General features: G+C 34.3%; 1 protein-coding gene across 1 annotated transcript in view; it reads right to left on the bottom strand.

Moving 5' to 3' along the window:
• LOC132557356 (myc box-dependent-interacting protein 1-like) overlaps positions 1-21,395 on the bottom strand; it is a 32,519-nt gene that overhangs the window by 7,486 nt on the left and 3,638 nt on the right. Inside the window, exons 2-4 of the mRNA XM_060221847.1 lie at positions 18,532-18,612; positions 17,096-17,150; positions 1,002-1,096 (exon numbers count right to left, since the gene is read on the bottom strand). Coding sequence (XP_060077830.1) covers positions 1,002-1,096; positions 17,096-17,150; positions 18,532-18,612 — 231 coding nt within the window. The remainder of the gene's footprint in view (positions 1-1,001; positions 1,097-17,095; positions 17,151-18,531; positions 18,613-21,395) is intronic.

Below are 21,395 nucleotides of genomic sequence, written 5' to 3'. Positions count from 1 at the left end.
TTCAATCTTCAGGACATTTCCTTATGTACGTATGTACGCAGTGTCTAGACTTGTAGCTAAATCTATTGATAGGTTATAGATAAGTACATGAACAAGTTTTTTCTACATCCTAATTTGGAGAGTATGAGCATTTCTGCTCTGTCTCTATCCACTCAACACACTGAAGAAACTCTTTTAACCATTCTTCCTTGTACTTCAGTTTTTTTTATTTTTTTTTTTTCACTCTGAACAGTTGGACAGATGAACAATTTGCAACTTTAGTTTGAATTCATCACCTCTTTATCATATAATATCTGACCCTGTATTATGGTATCTTGATAGAGTTAAGTTCAGGACAATCCCAGCATGCAGCATTATCGCTGGTGGCTCACCAGCATAATCAAGACCTGTACTAGATATATTTATAGGTAGAAAAGCTAAAGAGGGATCTCAAACTCAGCGATGATAGCCGTAGCACAGCATCGACACCTAATGCATCAGAGTTAGGGGCTGTAACATATGTAGATTATAAAATACTGAACTACAAATCGGAATCTTTGTCCACCAGTTTACATGATGAACATTAACATTTGTTGCATGATATAGAAGTATAAACAGAAGGTAATTTAAAAGATTACAGAACAATGGACATTTTGTTTACGTAGAATGTATTGTAATATTAACATCATAATGTATAATATAAAGCTGCCTGCAATTTAAGTACCTTAGGTATGAAATTTTATGATACTGTGTCCTGATGAAGCCCAAGTTTTCTGGCGAAACCAATAGACAATATCTTATAAATTACTAGAAACTGCCCCCAGGATGTTTTGATTGTAGATTTTCAAATCACTCTTTGCTTCAATCGCTATTTCTTATACAACTCCCGAGTCAAGTGTTAAGACAAAAAGTCTGAAAATGAATTGGTATCAACAGAATTTGCAAGATATTACCACAGATGACAAGAACTACCCACATAGTAAAGTACCTGCTCATGTTACATCCCAGATCACACAACATACCTGTAGGTTTTCATGAACTTTACTGCCTCCATCCCAATCATCCTCATATGTCTCTTGTATTGTGTTAAACAAGGATCGGGACGCATTCTGCATCGCTGTAAGTAAACAACAAAAAGTTTTATTGAACTGTTCAATCATTTTGCTTGTTTGCTTGCTATAGAGATGATGGAACCCTACAATCAGCTAATCAGAGCTGTAATAGCTTTTGTTTTTTGTCTTTCAACTGATAAAACTTCAGTTCAGGGTATGTATGTGATACATATAACAAGTATAGGACATTCTAGCATGTTGACAAATAAACTGAAAAATGCAAGACATTGGGTGTTCCCACTCTCCTTCATGCAGAAGTTGTCTCATGTGGCTTTTGAGTCTTTAACCAACTGATGACCTTGATATAGTTGTACTGACCAGTTCTCAGGTATTGACATTGATTCAGAACTGGATGCAATGCGACATAAGACAGGTGTAATTCTATTTATGGTAGGGATATAAAAAATATTAATCTCATCCAAGATTGTACAAAAGAGACACAAGTGAATTGCACTTTTTACTACCAATTTTAAGAGTCAGACAGGAGGTGGGGGTAGGGGTGGGTCGGGTGGAGTCAGTTGAGCTTTAAAAGTGAAGAGACCACCATTGCTACAGCTTACTTTTCCAATGTTGATAGTGTGTATAGTCAAGTCAAGTAATCTTTATTCATTGTCAGTACATTTTGTAAACAAACAACCCATTGTAATGCAGTATTAGGACAATATCATAATATAGACAATAAAACCACATGATTGTTTACATTTTTTCATCAAAACATCTGAAATCAGTGTCACACTATGATGAATCACTGACTAATGACACAGCTTGTCAGTGTTTGAATACCAAGCCGGAAATATGCCCTCTGTCCAGATCTTCATAACTCTATGCAACAAGCACCTGTTACCATGAGCTAGTATACCACTTCATAAGTTACTAGACAATTCATACACTTGATGAAGAGCTGTCATGTGATGGGTCATTTGCAAATCCAGGAAATATTAATTTCCATAAAAATGTAATTTTGATTATTAATACCACTCAATTTCATTTTTGTAAATTTTGATGGAATAAGAGAATACATTATTGGTATTGAATCCTGGAAAAGTCTGCTTTTCCTACCAACAGAAATTTTTGATAATTTGTATTTAAAAAGCGCATTGAGAAAAGAGGTTACATTTGCAATAATCTATTTAAATAGTTTGGGGAATCAACATGTCAGTATCTTCTATTTACATTCTATTTACATTCTATTTACATGAAACTTTTCCCTTTTTTTTCTAAACATATCAGGATCTACAGCCCTTTAAATTTTTAAGTGGACAACTACTCATATGTCAGCATAAAACAGACATCAAATATTACACTGCCATATCAAAATGGATCCAGGACAATTCTAGTCTCAACATTTATGTGTTTCTAACAGGTCTTTTTGAAGAGGCAATTATCATCTTATGTTTGTATAAAAATATATCCTCCATATCACTTTCCTTCTTACATTCCAGCTTTGTAACCTTATATTCAATTGATGTAGTAAAACATATATAGTCAACTCTATTTACCTGATATAACAGACACAAAACTTTTATGCATGTATTTTTGAAAGTTCCCATTTTCAAATTAACAATAGTATGGCATTAATATGGTGTTATCTTACTGGTGTCAGTTGTGTTTTAACAGCTCATACACAGCCAACGGCACAAGATATTATAAGAAATTAAAACACTGCTACTTGAAGTTGACTCCCTTAGGAGTGCTGACTGGGTAAAGGCAGTTTTAAAATGAACAAACTTTATTAAACTTACCCATATCAAGTTGGCATTCATTTAATCCATGAAACACATCAATAAAATAAAGGACTACCTGTGTATAATTCATTTGCAAACTGATATTAAATGTTTCACTGACGATTTTGATAAATTGCCTTACATTTTCTGTTATATCAATGAACTTTGGTCAACATTACGGTTACTACATCTTGAGAAAGGGTGCAATTTATATTTCAGTGCAGCTAATATGTGGATTAAATCGAAAACAAGAGTAAAAAATAGGCTCTGCAGCTTACAAACCGGTTTAGTTTATAACCATAACCTAGAAAAAAAAAGTTGGTCTTCAGGAGATGGATTCCTAATGGAGTCCAGTTCCACCATGTACGACCAGACAACATACCGACACAGACATTGGCTGGTTTTATCAACCATCAACTTTAATATTACATTGTGTATGGAGGATCTCTGCAGATACCTTTCACTTTCATCATAAACGTTTTCCGTCAATCATTTTTATGTCTGGAAGGCTGAATGATGACAGCTGTTGGACATTTATTGAAGGAAACCTCAGCATGAAAATTCTGTAGGAGTGTGGGGGAGAGGGGGATGTGTGTGTGTGGTGTTGAATTGGAAATACAGTATTTTCATTTTTAGTGATATTTTTTTCAATCTTCAGGACATTTCCTTATGTACATATGTACGCAGTGTCTAGACTTGTAGCTAAATCTATTGATAGGTTATAGATAAGTACATGAATAAGTTTTTTCTACATCCTAATTTGGAGAGTATGAGCATTTCTGCTCTGTCTCTATCCACTCAACACACTTAAGAAACTCTTTTAACCATTCTTCCTTGTACTTCAGTTTTTTTATTTTTTTTTTTTGGACACTCAATTTGCAACTTTAGTTTGAATTCATCACCTCTTTATCATGTAATGTCTGACCCTCTATCACTGGTGTAATGTCTGACCCACTATCACTGGTGTAATGTCTGACCCTCTACCATGGATGTAATGTCTGACCCTCTATCACTGGTGTAATGTCTGACCCTCTACCATGGGTGTAATGTCTGACCCTCTATCACAGGTGTAATGTCTGACCCTCTATCACTGGTGTAATGTCTGACCCTCTATCACTGGTGTAATGTCTGACCCTCTACCATGGATGTAATGTCTGACCCACTATCACTGGTGTAATGTCTGACCCTCTACCATGGGTGTAATGTCTGACCCTCTACCATGGGTGTAATGTCTGACCCTCTATCACTGGTGTAATGTCTGACCCTCTACCATGGGTGTAATGTCTGACCCTCTATCACAGGTGTAATGTCTGACCCTCTATCACAGGTGTAATGTCTGACCCTCTATCACAGGTGTAATATCTGACCCTCTATCACAGGTGTAATGTCTGACCCTCTATCACTGGTGTAATGTCTGACCCTCTATCACAGGTGTAATGTCTGACCCTCTATCACTGGTGTAATGTCTGACCCTCTATCACAGGTGTAATGTCTGACCCTCTATCACAGGTGTAATGTCTGACCCTCTATCATGGGTGTAATGTCTGACCCTCTATCATGGGTGTAATGTCTGACCCTCTATCACTGGTGTAATGTCTGACCCACTATCACTGGTGTAATGTCTGACCCTCTATCATGGGTGTAATGTCTGACCCTCTATCACTGGTGTAATGTCTGACCCTCTATCATGGGTGTAATGTCTTATAAGAAGTGAAGCTACTAGAGTAAGCCTATTGACTGGAGATGGTGTAAGAGAGATAAAGGTAACACTAAAGACTAGATCCTCTAACCCCATCACCTTCAAACACCATTCCAAGTAAAATGTCGGAAACATAAAAACAAATCACTTTCTGCAGTGAATAAATTTGTCTCTTTATTGCCTTATTTAAGGAAAACAAATTATTTCTATCATTACCTGCCTAATATATTAAATTATACAAAACAAGCAGCATTCCTTAAGTTCTGCTTCATGTTGCCTTCATACATTTTTATTATGAGACATATACTTGGCAAACTGCTACTATAATCTAAAAAGTAATTTTTATAATAAACAAATTTTTGTAAACAGGTATCTTCCATAGCATCTGACCTTTTATATTTTACTTCTGTGGTTGAAACACATGTAAATGTTTCACAGTGACAGCTCAATGTGGATCTGACATCTATCATCTTATCTTTAATTAATATGTACAAATACATGTATTTATATACTTAATAGTGACATCAGCCTTTTGTTTCCATATTTGTCAACATTTAATGTCACTTTTGATATCTGGAGATGTAATTAATCCCGGAATGTTATTCTTCATGAGCTATATACAGTGACTTGGATCAAGTAATATCTTTACCGCATCATTATAATTCAGAACAAATGGAATGACCTCCCTATAATAAGATACAAGATTTGTATAATGAAGAGCTATGCTTCGTCACTTTTGATATTTAATTATTTTTTAGTGACACAGTTGAATGATTTAAACCCAAACTTTCATCAGACTAGGTCAGTCAGAGTGAAGGATTATCCCCCTTTAATCATCGAGCCTTTAACACTTGCCCTATATTATACGATTTATGAATTTCTTTGTGTTGGATTATTAAATTCTGCTAGAAACCCTGTCACCAAAGAAAATAGGATGTATCTCACACCTGACACACTAACCTATCATCTTCATTTGTATTCAGAATACATTCTAGAGGTTTGGTACCTCTTTATCAAATCATTCAGCGAAAAAAAACCCATTATAAACAGTGTTTCAGTGTGTTTGTTTTAATAGATGTATTAGGTACAGTGATACACTGACACAGATTATCATGTGTTTGTATGTATAGGAAATACCTACTTAAATAACATGCAGTGTATATAATAGATATTTACATTCAGGATTTAAGTGAAGTAATATGTATATGTAGTCATGAACCAGTGAACATATTTCAGGATGCGCAAGTTCCCTACAATATTTCTTAAAATTGTTGATTTTCAGAGAATTTAAAGCATGCAAGATTTCAAAAAGTCAGTCAGATCGGTTTATCTTTTTTATAAACCAGAAAACAACTAACTTATAAGGCTAGAATGTCTGTGCCTCTTGGCATTCCAGAATCTGGGAGAATTTGATGTTATAAAATTACGGAGTAGTTACATACTCATGATATATAATGTGTACAAAATCTGATGAGGGGTTACTGAGAACTGGGCTTTGTAAAAAGTATAGTAGGCATTGCCCTTGTTAAGTATTTCATTTTCTTCAGGGCTCAGTAATTTATCCTGGTCAGAAATTGACTGTTATGGTCGGAATTAGAAACCTGGATGCCACATAGAGGTAAAGATGAAAACACCTGAGTACCACATAGAGGTAAAGACGAGAACATCTGGGTACCACATAGAGGCAAAGACAAGAACATCTGGGTACCACATAGAGGCAAAGTCTAGAACATCTGGGTACCACATAGAGGCGAAGACAAGAACACCTGTGTACCACATTGAGGTAAAGTCTAGAACATCTGGGTACCACATAGAGGCGAAGACAAGAACACCTGGGAATCGTATAGAGGCAAAGACATGAACAGCTGGGCAACACATCAACACCTAAGTACCACATAGATTTAAAGAAAAGAACATGCTGTAATGGGCCAACATACAAATTCTGACTCATTGGGGTGGGCATATCATAGGACATTGAAATAGCAATGCAAAGTGTGCACTTATTACTCGGCACTAATTGTTTAACAAACAGGGTACGAGATGTAAAAGACAGAGGAAGGTGTGGGAGCTATAATGTTATTGATAATGCCCTATCATCCCATCTCCAGAATATTTCACAGAAACACAACAAATCATATTCTTTATTAGTAAAACATGTTTCAGTGATGTCAGTTTTTAAGTTTGTCTGTATACATTTTTACAAGACATTGAAAAATTAGCTCTATAGCATATTTCTTACATAACATACAATGTATCATGAGAATGACCTTACATTTAACTATATAGACAAATATATAGGTCAGTAAACAGGATATTACCATCCTTCTTCTTCCTTATTCTGAAGGTTACCAGACTTCAACAAGAGATCCTGCTTAATAACTCCATTGGTACATTGGACCATCCTGTACATTCATTTCCTTTTTCATCACTTACAAATTTGTGTTTTTCTCTTAAACATCATTTTGCATTTATATGCGATTTAAAACAGAAAGGTCTGTGGTATGTGGAAGGCTATTATACCTGTCAGGAACAGTACAGATTTACATTTTTTGAGGGAGCGTAAATTCCATACCCAGGAAAGTGTCATCACCACAACATTACCTTGTTATTATAATTAATATAACATTATTTCTGACAGAAACATGGCGCCACTACATTCCAAACAAATAAAACAATGAGGCAATAATTAGATATTCTTTATAACTGTAATTAATAACTGTCCAAAGTATAACACAGTAAGAAATATGGCCCTCAGTAGAGGTCAGCCCACACCACATTAAGTCAACACACACCACATTAAGTCAGCACACAACGTCACATCAAGTCAGCACACACCACATTAAGTCAGCACACAACGTCACATCTAGTCAGCACACACCACATTAAGTCAGCACACAATGTCACATCTAGTCAGCACATGTCACATCAAGTCAGCACACATCACATTAAGTCAGCACACAACGTTACATCAAGTCAGCACACAACGTTACATCAAGTCAGCACAAAACGTTACATCTAGTCAGCACACATCACATTAAGTCAGCACACACCACATTAAGTCAGCACACAACGTCACATCCAGTCAGCACATGTCACATCAAGTCAGCACACATCACATTAAGTCAGCACACAACGTCACATCTAGTCAGCACATGTCACATCAAGTCAGCACACATCACATTAAGTCAGCACACAACGTCACATCAAGTCAGCACACAACGTCACATCAAGTCAGCACACATCACATTAAGTCAGCACACAACGTTACATCTAGTCAGCACACAACGTTACATCTAGTCAGCACACAACGTCACATCTAGTCAGCACACATCACATTAAGTCAGCACACAACGTTACATCAAGTCAGCACACAACATTACATCAAGTCAGCACAAAACGTTACATCTAGTCAGCACACAACTGTGCATGTTACATTAAGATTTGCACACAATTACTCCATAATTGACTGGTAATAAGCCCTTAAAAGTGCTTTATATTAAATCAAGCTGGATTTTTTTTCAACTTTGATAAAATGTTATCACCTGAAAAAACACAATGTATCACTGACTATACTCCCCTAACATTCATATTATTACACTTAAACACTATACAGGGCTGGTTTCTGGACAAATGGAAAAATTATTCACACCTATGTAGAATATTCATATGAGGTGGAAAGTTCAGTAATAAAGAAAGAAATGTAGGTAAGACTTGTATGTGTGTGTGTGTGTATGTGTGTATGCCTGTACTCCAACACTGGTAGAAACTCATAAATGCAATCTAAAGCATAAGAGATTCTAAGTCACCTTAACAGTGCAGCCTTCAAAAATTGTCTACGCACAGATATTGGGCCTGACATTACATAGTGTTTACTTAATAATATCTCTATTGATGTCTGTACTGTTAAATATTAGCGATGGCCCGTGCATGCTGTCAAAATTCTATATATCTCTTACTATTTCTTGTAAGTTTCACAAAACCATTCTTATTGTAAACAAGCATGGCAGTCATTCTAGAATTTGACCTATAACCTGATGACCTATTGATCCCAGGATGCAACTTCCGCTATAGCTTCTGAAGCAATCTTGAAAGTTCAGAAGATATAACTGTGATTCATATTAAAAGTTATGATTAATTGAAGGGGGTATAAAACAAATTATGAAATTATAAATGGCGATATAAAGTCAGAGGGAGACGCAGGTCCCTCTGTACTATTTGCTACCAAAACACGCTATGACTGCTAATGATGCCAACGCATCTCATGGGATCCTGGATGTACCATCCAGGAGTGAATGACAGAATTAAATGCATGAGAATGTTTATTTCATTTCAATCTTAACAAAAATGTCCAGAAAATGATTGCAAATGTCACTTCTAGATAACCTGTTTTAGTCACAAACATGTAAAGGACAAGTAAAACCTGGTGTACTGGTACAATTTATTTTCCTTTTTTTCATTCTGCCGCTTATAAGCCACACTAGTATATAAGCCACACTAGTATATAAGCCGCACTAGTATATAAGCCACACTAGTATATAAGCCACACTAGTATATAAGCCACATGCCAAACTGCAAAGGAAAAAGGCTGTGGCTTATAACCCAGAAAATATGGTACATCTGAAGTTTTCCTTCTTACTTAACATCAATGCCTCCTGTGCCCTGCCTCCATTATGCAGCAAGGGAAAGGTGATTAACTGCTAAACTGGATGTTTAATCATATTCATTTACAGGTTTTTACCTCCAAGTAAAAGATATTGAAAATACATAGTTCCCTGTTTAAGTTAGGTGCAGTTTTTTTAAAATGCCACAGGGCGACAATAAGACATATATAAAGCATATGGACATAATTAGTTTCTGAATAATCATATTAACAGATATTGCAGTTATATAGTTTAATTACCATCAGTTATATTCTATAGATCTGTATATCAGAAATCAGTTACCCTATTTGACCCATTAAATCTATTTGAATAAGTAAATGTATATCTGATCGCTTATAAACCTAACACAATTATGTTTGCATACTACCTGTCTACGATAAGAGTATTTGGCCCTAGAGGTGACCATTGGGTGACCAAGGTTAAAATCTCAGGACACCCTGGATATATATATCAGAGCTCAGGTAAATCCACTACAAACATAATAGAAAGTGACAACCTCAGCCCGTAGTGCACTTGTATGCAGCAGAGAAAACATGACAGAGTGTAAAGTGGTCACTGATTTACTCCCATCCCAGAGGCCAAACAGCGTCAACATATACACCTAAATACCTTTAGATTCTCAGAATACAGGCAAAATCAAAGGTACAAGGTGAAACCTTAGGCTGGCAGAGCACCAAAACAAGGGGAAGAAACAAAACAGGCCACCCACAAGTTTGTTTAAAGGTTTAAAAAGTTTCAACCCTCTATCATTAAAGGTGTTTTGGCTGGCATTTATCAATGAATCCTAATGTTGCCAACGTGTTAAGTTAAAAATAAAGATACACCATTAATGAATGAGGAAGTGGTAGGTTCTTTTAATAAATCTGACATACATGTACAATAAAACTTCATTATAATTGACAAACATACAGCACAACTCTCTTGTCCCCTCTGTATAACAAAAAACATCAAAGTCTTTCTTTCAGTAAAAGAATATGATGTATTTCAAGATTAAATGATTTAATGATATTGAAAGGACACTTCATAAAATTGTACTTTAACATTCAATATTAGTAAAAACTAAATATCTGGTCATACACTTGTGTATGTAATATAAAAGACAAAAGCAGTAATAAGTTGGATCAACACTGCTGCCAGCAGTTTTTATTCTTTGACTCTTCAAACCATGTGATCTGACAGGACCCATGTGTCACCTGAATTCTAAAAAGGCCCTGAAAATGTCAAAGTTCATCCTAAAATAACAACAAATGAACCAGCCATGATGAATTTACTTCAAGAACCTATACTCTCAAATAATAACAAATAACTACCACATTTATAATTCATGAAATCACGTTGAATATTTCCAAACACTGTTAAAACATCTCATAATTTAGTGCATTGAATAATTTCACTGCCTGGATGGTTTTCAAATTAATGATTTTTCAGAACTAACAATGAAACATTTATTTAACTTCATATATTTCCACAAAATGAATTGATTGAATTCAGAATTACATGCCTACATAATGCTAATCATTAAAGAAATAGCTAAGTTTTCTTAAAAAGCAAGACTAATTTTAAAAAAATCATTTACATTAAATCTTTGTTGTATTTTATGTCAGAAAGTGTAATGATATAAATAAATGTACTGCACACGAGTAAAAATATAAAATATCATTTCGTATTTGCTGCAGACTCTATATATAGCAGAACATGTTTACATTTTGTTCAGGCAGTAACTCAGGTGTAAAGGAATGTCTGACTTTACTAGCATGATACTGTCAGCCTCACATCAGATCTCTCGACACTCTATACCCCTCAGGTAGACATCCACAAACCACCTACTTCAATTACCCTTCGACCAATCCAAGTTAGGTGATGAAATGTCACACTAAATATGCCTGTAAATATCTCACATTCATAAAACATTTTCCAACACTTTAGTACATACTTTAACTTTTAAAAAAAATGTATGAAATGCTTTTGATAATTATATCTATACATACCTATATAACATTAGTTGGCCTTGCATTGTCTGGTTTATGTACAAAAAAATAAACTTCATGAATAATTTCACGCCTATTTTTTGTTTGAGGCAAGTGCATAGAGAATTTATTCAACTGTATTACAATTCACCATTTAAATAAATGCTTCTATCGTTTAAATAAATTTGTATCTGATAAATTTCACAAAGGCTGGTACTTCTAGCTGGAATTGTCCCCCAAAATAAGATTGACAATAACGCACATCTGCAGTGACTGCTCACATAAGCAATTCATCAAACACACTTCTGTGAAGAGATTGAACTTGAAGTTCAAGAAGTCAGATGCACTTGCTTACACACAAAATGCACTTAACTATCTTTCTCCTGTGAAATATGCAGTATCATTATTTCAATACTGCAGGCATTGCTGAACTTTATTTTCTGACACATTTGCTTTGTCCCGAGTGAGCCATGTTTGGTCAGACACACTTTAATATAAACTTTATTTTTTATTCCATAACAACATGCGAATAATACATAGCAAAGTATACAGAGGAATTGGAATTGGAAACAAGTTAAACAACTTATATAAATCCTTTTCCAGACACACTCCCTACTTTTTATAGTTTTTATAGTCTTTTATAGTTCCAGATCAAGGAACAACACATCCAACTCAGTGATAGAAGATCTAGAATTACCTATGCATTTTCCATTGCACCAATCAGGCTACCTACATGATATAGGTATACCAATATAGATATATGCAGAGATCTACGATCAAGAGTATGTAGACTTGCTAGAGTCTAACTCTATGACACCAAGTTTTGTACTGAGATGTAATAACTCAGCAAAATTCTCTAGAAGAAAAAAAGGATATAAAATATCCATTGGTCATGTAGAGAACTAGGTCACACCATATATGTAGGTCATCTGACCTTAATAGCACAACCTGTAATGGCATCCCCACAAACATTATGATAATTTCTAACTACCTGTATCAACTTTCTACATTCTCTATACATCACAATTTTATGTTAGGAGTTAGGATTTCAACAGTTTAGTGAAAAATGTTTAGATTTTGTTACAAATATCTAATATTCCTGATTTTACTGAAATGATACCGACTACTGCCATCTCAGAGAAAGATCAGATCGCCGTGATAAAATTGTCAATTTTGTGTCTGATGTGTCTGGTTCATAGAAGAACAGATTTGATGATGAGATAGAACTATACAGAATATCATAACAATCAATTACTTCTCATGTCCCTTGAAGTAAACAAATGCAGATAATTTCCATTGAGTAATTTCTGATTTGTACAACTTTCCCAAGAGTATAAGTGAAAGTGATGAATGTTCCCTGGAAAACATTTTACTACAGAAAATTTTATCGAAGATCAATAACTATGTAATAAAGGTGTTCTGGGGACTTAACTGGCTACATTTTACATCCTCTTAGCATGACCAATGCACACACTAGTTTTAATTTTCCTAGTTTAAATGAAAGCAAAATTATGCTATGGATATATAATGTTAACAAAGCCGACTAACTCTGTAATTAAAGGGTTACAGGCACTGAATTTTGGCTACTGCACATCTTCTTAGCATGACCAATGTATAAATCAAGTTTCATTATCCTAGCTTAAATGAAAGCAAAGTTATGCACTGGACATAAATTTAAACAAAGGGCAATAACTCTGTATATGAGGGGTTGCAGGCCCTGAATTTGGTACACTGTGCATCATCCTTGTATGACCAATTTATAACCAAGTTTCATGATCCTTACTTAACTGTGGGCAAACTTATTCTCGGGACATGAAAGTACATATAGAAGAATAAATGACGATTATATGACATTTGTAGAATTTTGAGGGAAAAAATGAGAAAATATCAGAATGAGCAATGTTTCATGTCATAAGTTCTAAAACTGTGTATTACTTTAAACACTACTTTGTGCCTGCCCCAATTACACTGGGTATCTGAGGCAGTTCACCATGAAAATGCATCACTGTCATTTTTTTGTGACATTTTTTTTTTTTTAAATATGTGAGACCACCCAAAGTGGTCTCTTCATAAGAGGGAGCCTTTCAATAAAGTATTTTGTGTAGTGAACTGTTCTCACAAATTCAATTATGTAGGATAACTTTTGCACATAACTTGTTACCATTATGAAACACCAGATGTTTTAGATGAAAACTGTACCTTATTGACACATATGAAATATTTAAGCAAAATTCTTTACATTTAAAAAAAGTAAGAGAGGTGACAGCTCTGCCGAGTCTGTAGTAAAATGTCAAATATTTTCCAATGACATAGTGATGAAGCCAAGAGGAAATTGATCCTTCCGTCCTCGGGTGGCTCTTTCATGTATACATCACATATGTTGTAGGTAACATTCCAGATTATGGCTATACAGCTCATATTTCATTCTTACTTTTTTTTTTTACTATTTCTACAAATCACAATATAAAATGGCCAAATTCATATCAAATGTAATTACTTAACTGATCACTGATTTAATTCATTGATATATAGATTCGAAATATTTACATCATATTGAAACAAAAGGATTATGTCAAAATTTGAAAACATTGGGTTACAAACAAAACATTGAGACAATTGTAAACAGTTGCTGGTGTTCATTGACCTCCTATTCCTCTCGCGTTCTAGAATAATAGTCTCCTGAATTTTTACTACTACAATATACCTACATATCTATGTGGAGACAAATACTACAAAGTCGGTGATGCATGTAATATCAGTTTTCCCAGCTGTATGTAGGTCAGGCATACACACCATTGAGACTGAATTTTATATACAGAAACTGACACCAATGGACTGTGTTTTGTACGTCTCCTAGTTTTATAAATGTTTCTTAACATATCTGTCAAACTAAGATTTCTCAAAGCAAACAATTTTTGTTGCAGTTAAGAAACTGTAATTACCATGCTTTCCTTGACTTTAGTAAAATGTTTGCATGGAAGACAATAAGTTGGTGAAATCCTTTTTTGATCATTAATCATAAGACTAAGGAACACACCAATCCAGCAGTTGGTTTAAATGTTCTTAGATTGAGAGACATCTATATTCCATTGATAAGGTTTTATACTACCAACATACATCTAAACAACATATCACATTATCTAATGACTAAAGTGATATTACTTGATCAAATTCATGCAATTCAGAAAACATTATATACAACACATGGAGAATTTAATATTAAATAAAATCATGTTTCTTTGTACTTTTCAGGGATGGATTCAGTAATGAAATGTAAAAATTGCAAAGAAAAAAAAATTCAAAAAGAGGTTGTTTTGAAAATGGAAAATGTGAGTACTATTTTGTTTGCTACATTCCCAGGAACACAACATGTCACCAGGCTCCCAGGTAAATGTAGCAAGCCTACTACTACTATACTCACAGATCTAGTTTTTTTAAAGCCTTGTGACATATTGATCACAGATGTCGCATGAAAACTAAGGAAGTTTATTTGTGAAACATGTTATCAGCTTTAAAAAAAATTTTACAAAAAAAAATATAAGAGGAAATGAAAGTCTGCATGTTTTTCCCAGCAATGTTCAAGTAGATAGATGGTGCTTAAATCTGTATAAATACAGACTATATTTGATAACTAAACTTATTCTGCTTGATAAATTTCTATCAGCAATTTGAACTTTACAACACCCAAACATGTTTTTACAATTTACTCAAAAATGCATATTCCTGGAGGAAAAATGATAACAGCATTAAAAAGTATAATGCTATGTATGTGTGGTTGTACAGCAAAGACCACACCTACAACACTACACCTGTATACCACACCTCCACACCTGAGTATTTCATTACAGGTGAGTCTCTACCTTCACCTGTCCTTACAATCTGATGTTAACGTATCCCTGGTGACAAGGATGGTCTCCAATGTCAAACAAACTTTGGAATATACATATTTTCTAACAATTTGAAAAAAAACCAACTCAAATATCACCAAGATTTTTTTCCATGATGGAAGAAAAAAGTTTCTAACATGACCTGTTTTAAAAACAATTGCTGATCACCTAAAGGTTTGGAAGTTAATATTCATCAATTGATGTTTTAAAGAGAACATTAACTTTCAAGTCTGATGTAGAGAAATTCAACGAGTGTTTATACCCTCTACAATTCAACCTTTGTTTCAAAACCAAATTCCTGGGCACTATTGGGATAGGGGACCAAACAGTCTAAAGCTCATTCCATATGAATCCTCTAGAACTTACGCTGAAGTAGAAAGATACATATACAGGATATTGATCTAAATAATTATCTTTGAAACACTGTGAAAGTGACAATTTTCTCAGGATCATTCGTATGACATGATTACTTGACCTATTTTGCACCTGATCAACTATTCTGAACTTTTTGGGTGGGACAGATAAACAACTAAAGCTTTGTATGTGTGCACCAACACTAGTTCAACTAACGGACTCTCTGACTTCAGGTAAAATAATTTTTCTATTGATGTGAAAAAAAACAGCAACAGCACATGAATATGAGATACATGTAAGAAATTTCCTTGTTTGAAAGGAAAATTTTCAACATATTGCTGGTACTGTTTTGTAATGATATTGTAGTTTATGTTAAGTTCTGAGGATTTTGGTAAGTTAACACTCAAAAGGCCCTGTACCTCTCCAGTATGTTAACCCTCAGTCATTCTCTGACCCCAGTGCAATATTGACGTTCTACCTGTCGATCACTCATTAACACCACTCCATCACAACAGTATCACTAATTTTCGCTTAAAAAAAGTACTTAATTGATCTAAACTCAGGCTGTTTTTTCCATTATTTTGTAACCAGTGCTTCAACCTGTTTCACAAGTTCTATTGAAATTCGAACATAAATATGTAACAAAAAAAATTTTGTTCTGTAAATTCTTTCTCAAATTATGATTGTTTACATTACTTTTACTTGGCATGGAGATTATAATTAAGATATCCATGTTTGTATCACAGCTGAGCGACCATCATGTTTCTTTGTCTTTCATCTGGTATATCAATAATCTAAAATTTACCTCCTTTACAAAATTTCCCATCCTTATCTCGGGACATTGCCTTGTGAATTGCAAATGCTACAGCAAAATGTCAAATTCCAAAACCGGATATAGTTAGCATGGTATATAAAAGGAAAGATTACCGGGCTCTGGGAAATGTGACATCACACAAGAGTCAATTAAATTTAAGCTTAATAAAAGTATAATTCAGTTTGGTACAGAGGAATCCTATCTATAAATGGCACGAGGTAAATGTGAAACCTGACAAATTCCTTACATTTAAATAAAGACATAAATTGTGTCCAGTCACTATAATTATCCAGGTCAAATTAGAATTCATGTTAGCCCAATACTCAAGGTCAGATTTGTGGAGAGACCATACTGATGATAATATAAGGACAGCAAGATACGTAAATCCCCAATGTCATTCATGATTCAATGTCAGATTTGTGGGGACGCAAATCACTGATGATCAAAGATCAGATTTGTGGGGATACAAATATACCACTTATGATCAAAGGTCAAATTTGTGGGGACACAAATATACCACTTATGACCCAAGGTCAGATTTGTGGGGACACAAATATACCACTTATGATCCAAGATCAGATTTGTGGGTACACATCTTCAACTTATGATCCAAGGTCAAATTTATAAGGACATTTTTACCTTTTATTTAATGTTTTCACTGTAATGTACATGTCCTGTAATCCTATTTCAGTGTTCATATCACAGTACAGAAAACAACAAGTGTGTGTATACACCATGGATAAGTTTATGTTCAGAACTCAGCTGAAACATTTACATACATTGTTGCACAAGAGGTAGGTTTCATTACAAACAATGACAGTCTGGATTATTTTACATGTAGCAATTCCACACCAGACAGAGATATGGTGTCACAATTCTTATGAAAACCAGCACTTACTTTTTGCAGCATTGATGTAGGTGCGCAGTTCCTTCTGGAATTTTTGTGCAGTTTCCTGTGAAATAATGTTTACTGATAAGCAGCCTTCTTATAAACAGGTACAACACATTAAAAGGACAAAATCTGTTCTAAATAGTATACTGGTAATACACAATTTTTTCTATTAACCTACACAATTAATTCATTTATCACAAAAGTTTCCATTCAAACATTTGTATGTAGATTAAAAAAAAAAATTAATGTCCCTCAAATATTACATAAGTCATGATAAAGTTTCTTTCTGTTTTTCTAGGGTTTCTGTTAACACTAAAATTAAAGCAATTTTCCACAACATGAGAAATGTATTTAAGAAAAATGTTTTTTGAGTTACATTCAGAAAGCATGATTCATCAGTCTACATCAGTTTACATCAGGACATGAACATTTCATGAAAGGATGTGTCAATAACCACAAGTGTAAACTTCTGTTTACCATATTTAACCACTGTTAAGTAATAAGCCCATGCCTGGTTATAACACACACCATATCTGTTGTTCATAATTGTAAAAAATTCTATTTCATTGTCCTGTAATATACCTATCTCTGACGTTCAAGACAGAATTTGTATGATGGCCCTATAAGACTTTTTTATCAATTTTAACTTTTGCCTATTTCCAACTCCCTAATGACAGAACATAGTCATTGCATGTACAGTCTGAAACATACTATGTAGAAAATATAGAATTAACAAGCGAAATGTAAATATGATTCCCCAGTATAGAAGTTAGGTAGAGGGTATATACCAGTGCTAACATGTACAAGTTTTTAACAAATGTGCACAGTATGCTAGGGATAAAATACATGTAGGTACACAGCAACAGGAAATGTGGTTTCCATACACACTGTACACATGTGAAGAGTTCTATTCGGTTTTTTTTAATCACCTCAAAATACCTCTGTAAACTTTAAGATAACAGCTTATTGAATTCATCTAATTGATATTTTTTTTCCTTTTTAAATGAAATTTCAGTGGGAAAAGACATTTGTGGTGTCCAGAAACTGTAGTGTCAAATTTTCAGAGAAAAGTCAATTGTGATGGTTAGAAACCACTTACATTTTCTACTTTTCATAGGTAAAAGGTGATCAGGGTGTTCAGAATCTGCGTACATTGTCAAATTCTCACAGGAATAAGATAATTATGGTGTTCGGAAACTGTACTCTTGGTCATATTTTCACTGGTAAAAGACACTTTTGGTATCCAGAAATTGTAATCAATAATGTGGTGTTCAAAAACTGTATACATTGCCAAATTTTCACATGGAAAAGGCAATTTTGATGTTCAGAAACTGCATACATTGTAAAATTTTCACAGGGAAAAAAGAAAATTGTGGTATTTAGAAACTATTCATTGTCAAATGTTCAGAAATTGTGCGTGTTGTCTAAATTTGATACTGTACCTGCTGTTTGTCAAGTTTGTGGACATACTCATCTAACTTTTCATCTGAGGTTTTTTCAGCTTTACCAAGATTCTGTAGAACCTGAAAAGAACAGATCAAGGTTATCATTAAGATTTCCCAATTGAACAATATCCTTGAATTTGTCAGGTAAACAAAATGATGTTTAAATAGAAAACATTTCACTGATGTACATGTGAAGATAACAGTATCATCAAGTTGTTTACTATCCCACCTCTTCACCGATATGATTAAACACCATATAGTTAAGACAACATACAGGTTTATAGACAAAATAACCTGTCTAAACCAGTCTCCATATCCAAGTCCTTATATAGAAACTGATGATCATTGAAATGTCTTCGTATCTGTAAATCACTTGTTATGAAAACATCCAGTTCAGATATGAAAGTTGACTGTTATTAGAATTTGTTTTATAATCTTTCAAAAGACTTGTTCTGCCTCAGGTACAGTAGGTATAGAAATGAGTCTATATATATGTATTGAGTTACATTGCTGAATTTTACATCCTGTTTTTCTGCTGATGATAGTTCTTAACCTCGAGGTCTGTCCAGATCTCCGTCCATACCAGCAACAACTCTATTACATATCCAATTTAGTCTGTTTGTCTTTCTCTCTCTCTCTCTCTCTCTCTCTGTCTCATTCTCTCAGTATGCTTTATATTTTGAAACTCTCAGCAAATATAGCTGACAATCTCCAGCCATAAATTGTACCATTTACTAAAATCTGTAGAACATGTGCTGCTTGAATTGTATAGCTGTGGGCGAAACTTCAAATTTTTTTTTTTAAGTTTTTATAGCCAAACAGTCAAGAGATTTGGTCCTAAATTTCACTTGCTTGTTTAATATTTTATATATATATATCAACCATCAAAGGTAAAAACCTGGTTGCAGTAAAATGGAGTATTTTTATTTCAAACAGAGTAACAGAGAGTTCTTTATTGCATTACACAAATCTATATCATACCAACATATTTACAAATATAAAAATTTTTAAAGATAAAAGTTTGTTCTCAATCTTGCTGACAATGTGAAAACTTCAGTTACAGGAATTGTTATTTGTTTGCTTCTCAATGTCACAAGATGTCACCAGTGGGAGACCTGGGGACACCTCTGTCCTGCCATTAGCCACATTCTGGTACAATTTTGCGTAGTTTAGAACATTGCCCAGGGCAACAGTGTCCATTTATATTCATTTTGCTATGAAGACATCATCTTGTAATAAGGTAAGAATGTTTGACATGAATACAGGTGAATGGCCCTTCACACCCACAGTGGGTTTTTTTTAATCTACCAAACAATCCATTCGTAAATTTCCCAAAATGAAATTCCACTCACGCAGGTGAATAATGCTGTGAATCTTAAATGTCTCAGTTTTAATACTGTACAGAAATCAACAACATTGCTTATACAGGTCAATAGAAATGTACATCAAGAATATTTTTGAAATGTTTAATGAGGTGAACACATTCAGCTACTGTTTAGATGTGTATTTGTTTTCAGATTTGACTATCTTGCCATAGTTATGGCACCTTCATAAATGTGAAAGAAATTCTTTATCTATTATCCAATCCCATCCTTAATTACTTACCAATACCCATCTATTGCCCAACTGTCCACCCCTACTTGCATCCTCTACCATCCAGCCCAATCTACACTGACCCATACCCTTCAGACCTAACACCTCACCTCATTTATTCATCACACTCCCCCCCACTCCCCTGCCATCCAATCCCAACCTGAAGTTACCCGTGGGCTTCAGGCCTTACATCCCATCCTCAATTTCTCACAAGATTATCCCCGTCTCCAATTTATGTCTCCATCCTACAAGAAACACAGATCAAAATCCATGTGCAAGTTGAACAGTGTAACTTCCTAGCAGCATCTATCTGACAATAAGCCTTTAAACTGTAAATTTTAGGCAGCATCTACCAGATTCTGACAATAAGCCTATGCTTGGTAATAAGCCAACAATAAATCTACCTCTTACTCTTCAGATATATTGCAGGTTTATAATATTTCTTTTTTCTTATCATTGGTAAGTAAACTAAATCATTTTTTTAAGCTAATGAGAAAATGATATGGCTAGCTAAGGTGTATTTGTTTGATCAATCATCTGCAGACCATATGCAACTGTGACTACAAAACCAATAATTAAATGGTAAAAGTATGCATGAAAGACCAGACAACACAACAATGATAAATTGGTATCAACAGAATTACCCTCTCTATTGATATCTATTACTGATGTTTACCCAAAAACAAATTAACAACAGACTCCTTCAGTTCATGCTCAAGAAATCACAAGTTTTGTGACTAATTTCATACACAACATTACACAATGTTACATGATCCTCCATATATTGTAATTCCTGAAATCACCTTCAATGTGACACTGCATGAATAACTTGCATAATTAGTATGTAATGACACAAGAATGAATTTTTACTGCACAGTACCCACAAGGATGAGATTTATATATACAAACATTAAAATAACAAAATCTTTCAAATATTTACATAAAGTATTTAAGTATCGTGACAACAACCAAGAGAGTAATGTAAATAATGTAAATGGTGAAAATTTCAGTGATCCTAAGAGCGGACAGGAATGTTGGACTGTCAGTAAATTTGTGTGGTCACTCGACTGGCACCGTCATGTTTGGATTAGTATTCAAGGACAGGGATGAGAATGGGGTTATCTTGTATTATTGAACATGGTTTATACTCAGCTGTGACCCATCACTAACGCCCTGTTGTTTCCATGCATGAGCTCACATTAATTCTAATTTCAATTAGAAAATATTTTCTTTCTCATACCAAAAACAGTAAATAAACACAAACTGAA

This window comes from Ylistrum balloti, unplaced genomic scaffold (assembly GCF_031769215.1).
Source record: "Ylistrum balloti isolate Yb309-2 unplaced genomic scaffold, AGI_CSIRO_Ybal_v1 Utg370662, whole genome shotgun sequence".
Classification (NCBI taxonomy): Eukaryota; Metazoa; Mollusca; class Bivalvia; order Pectinida; family Pectinidae; genus Ylistrum; species Ylistrum balloti.
Note: the sequence above shows the minus strand (reverse complement) of the source record. Positions and strands in the feature narration are given on the sequence as shown.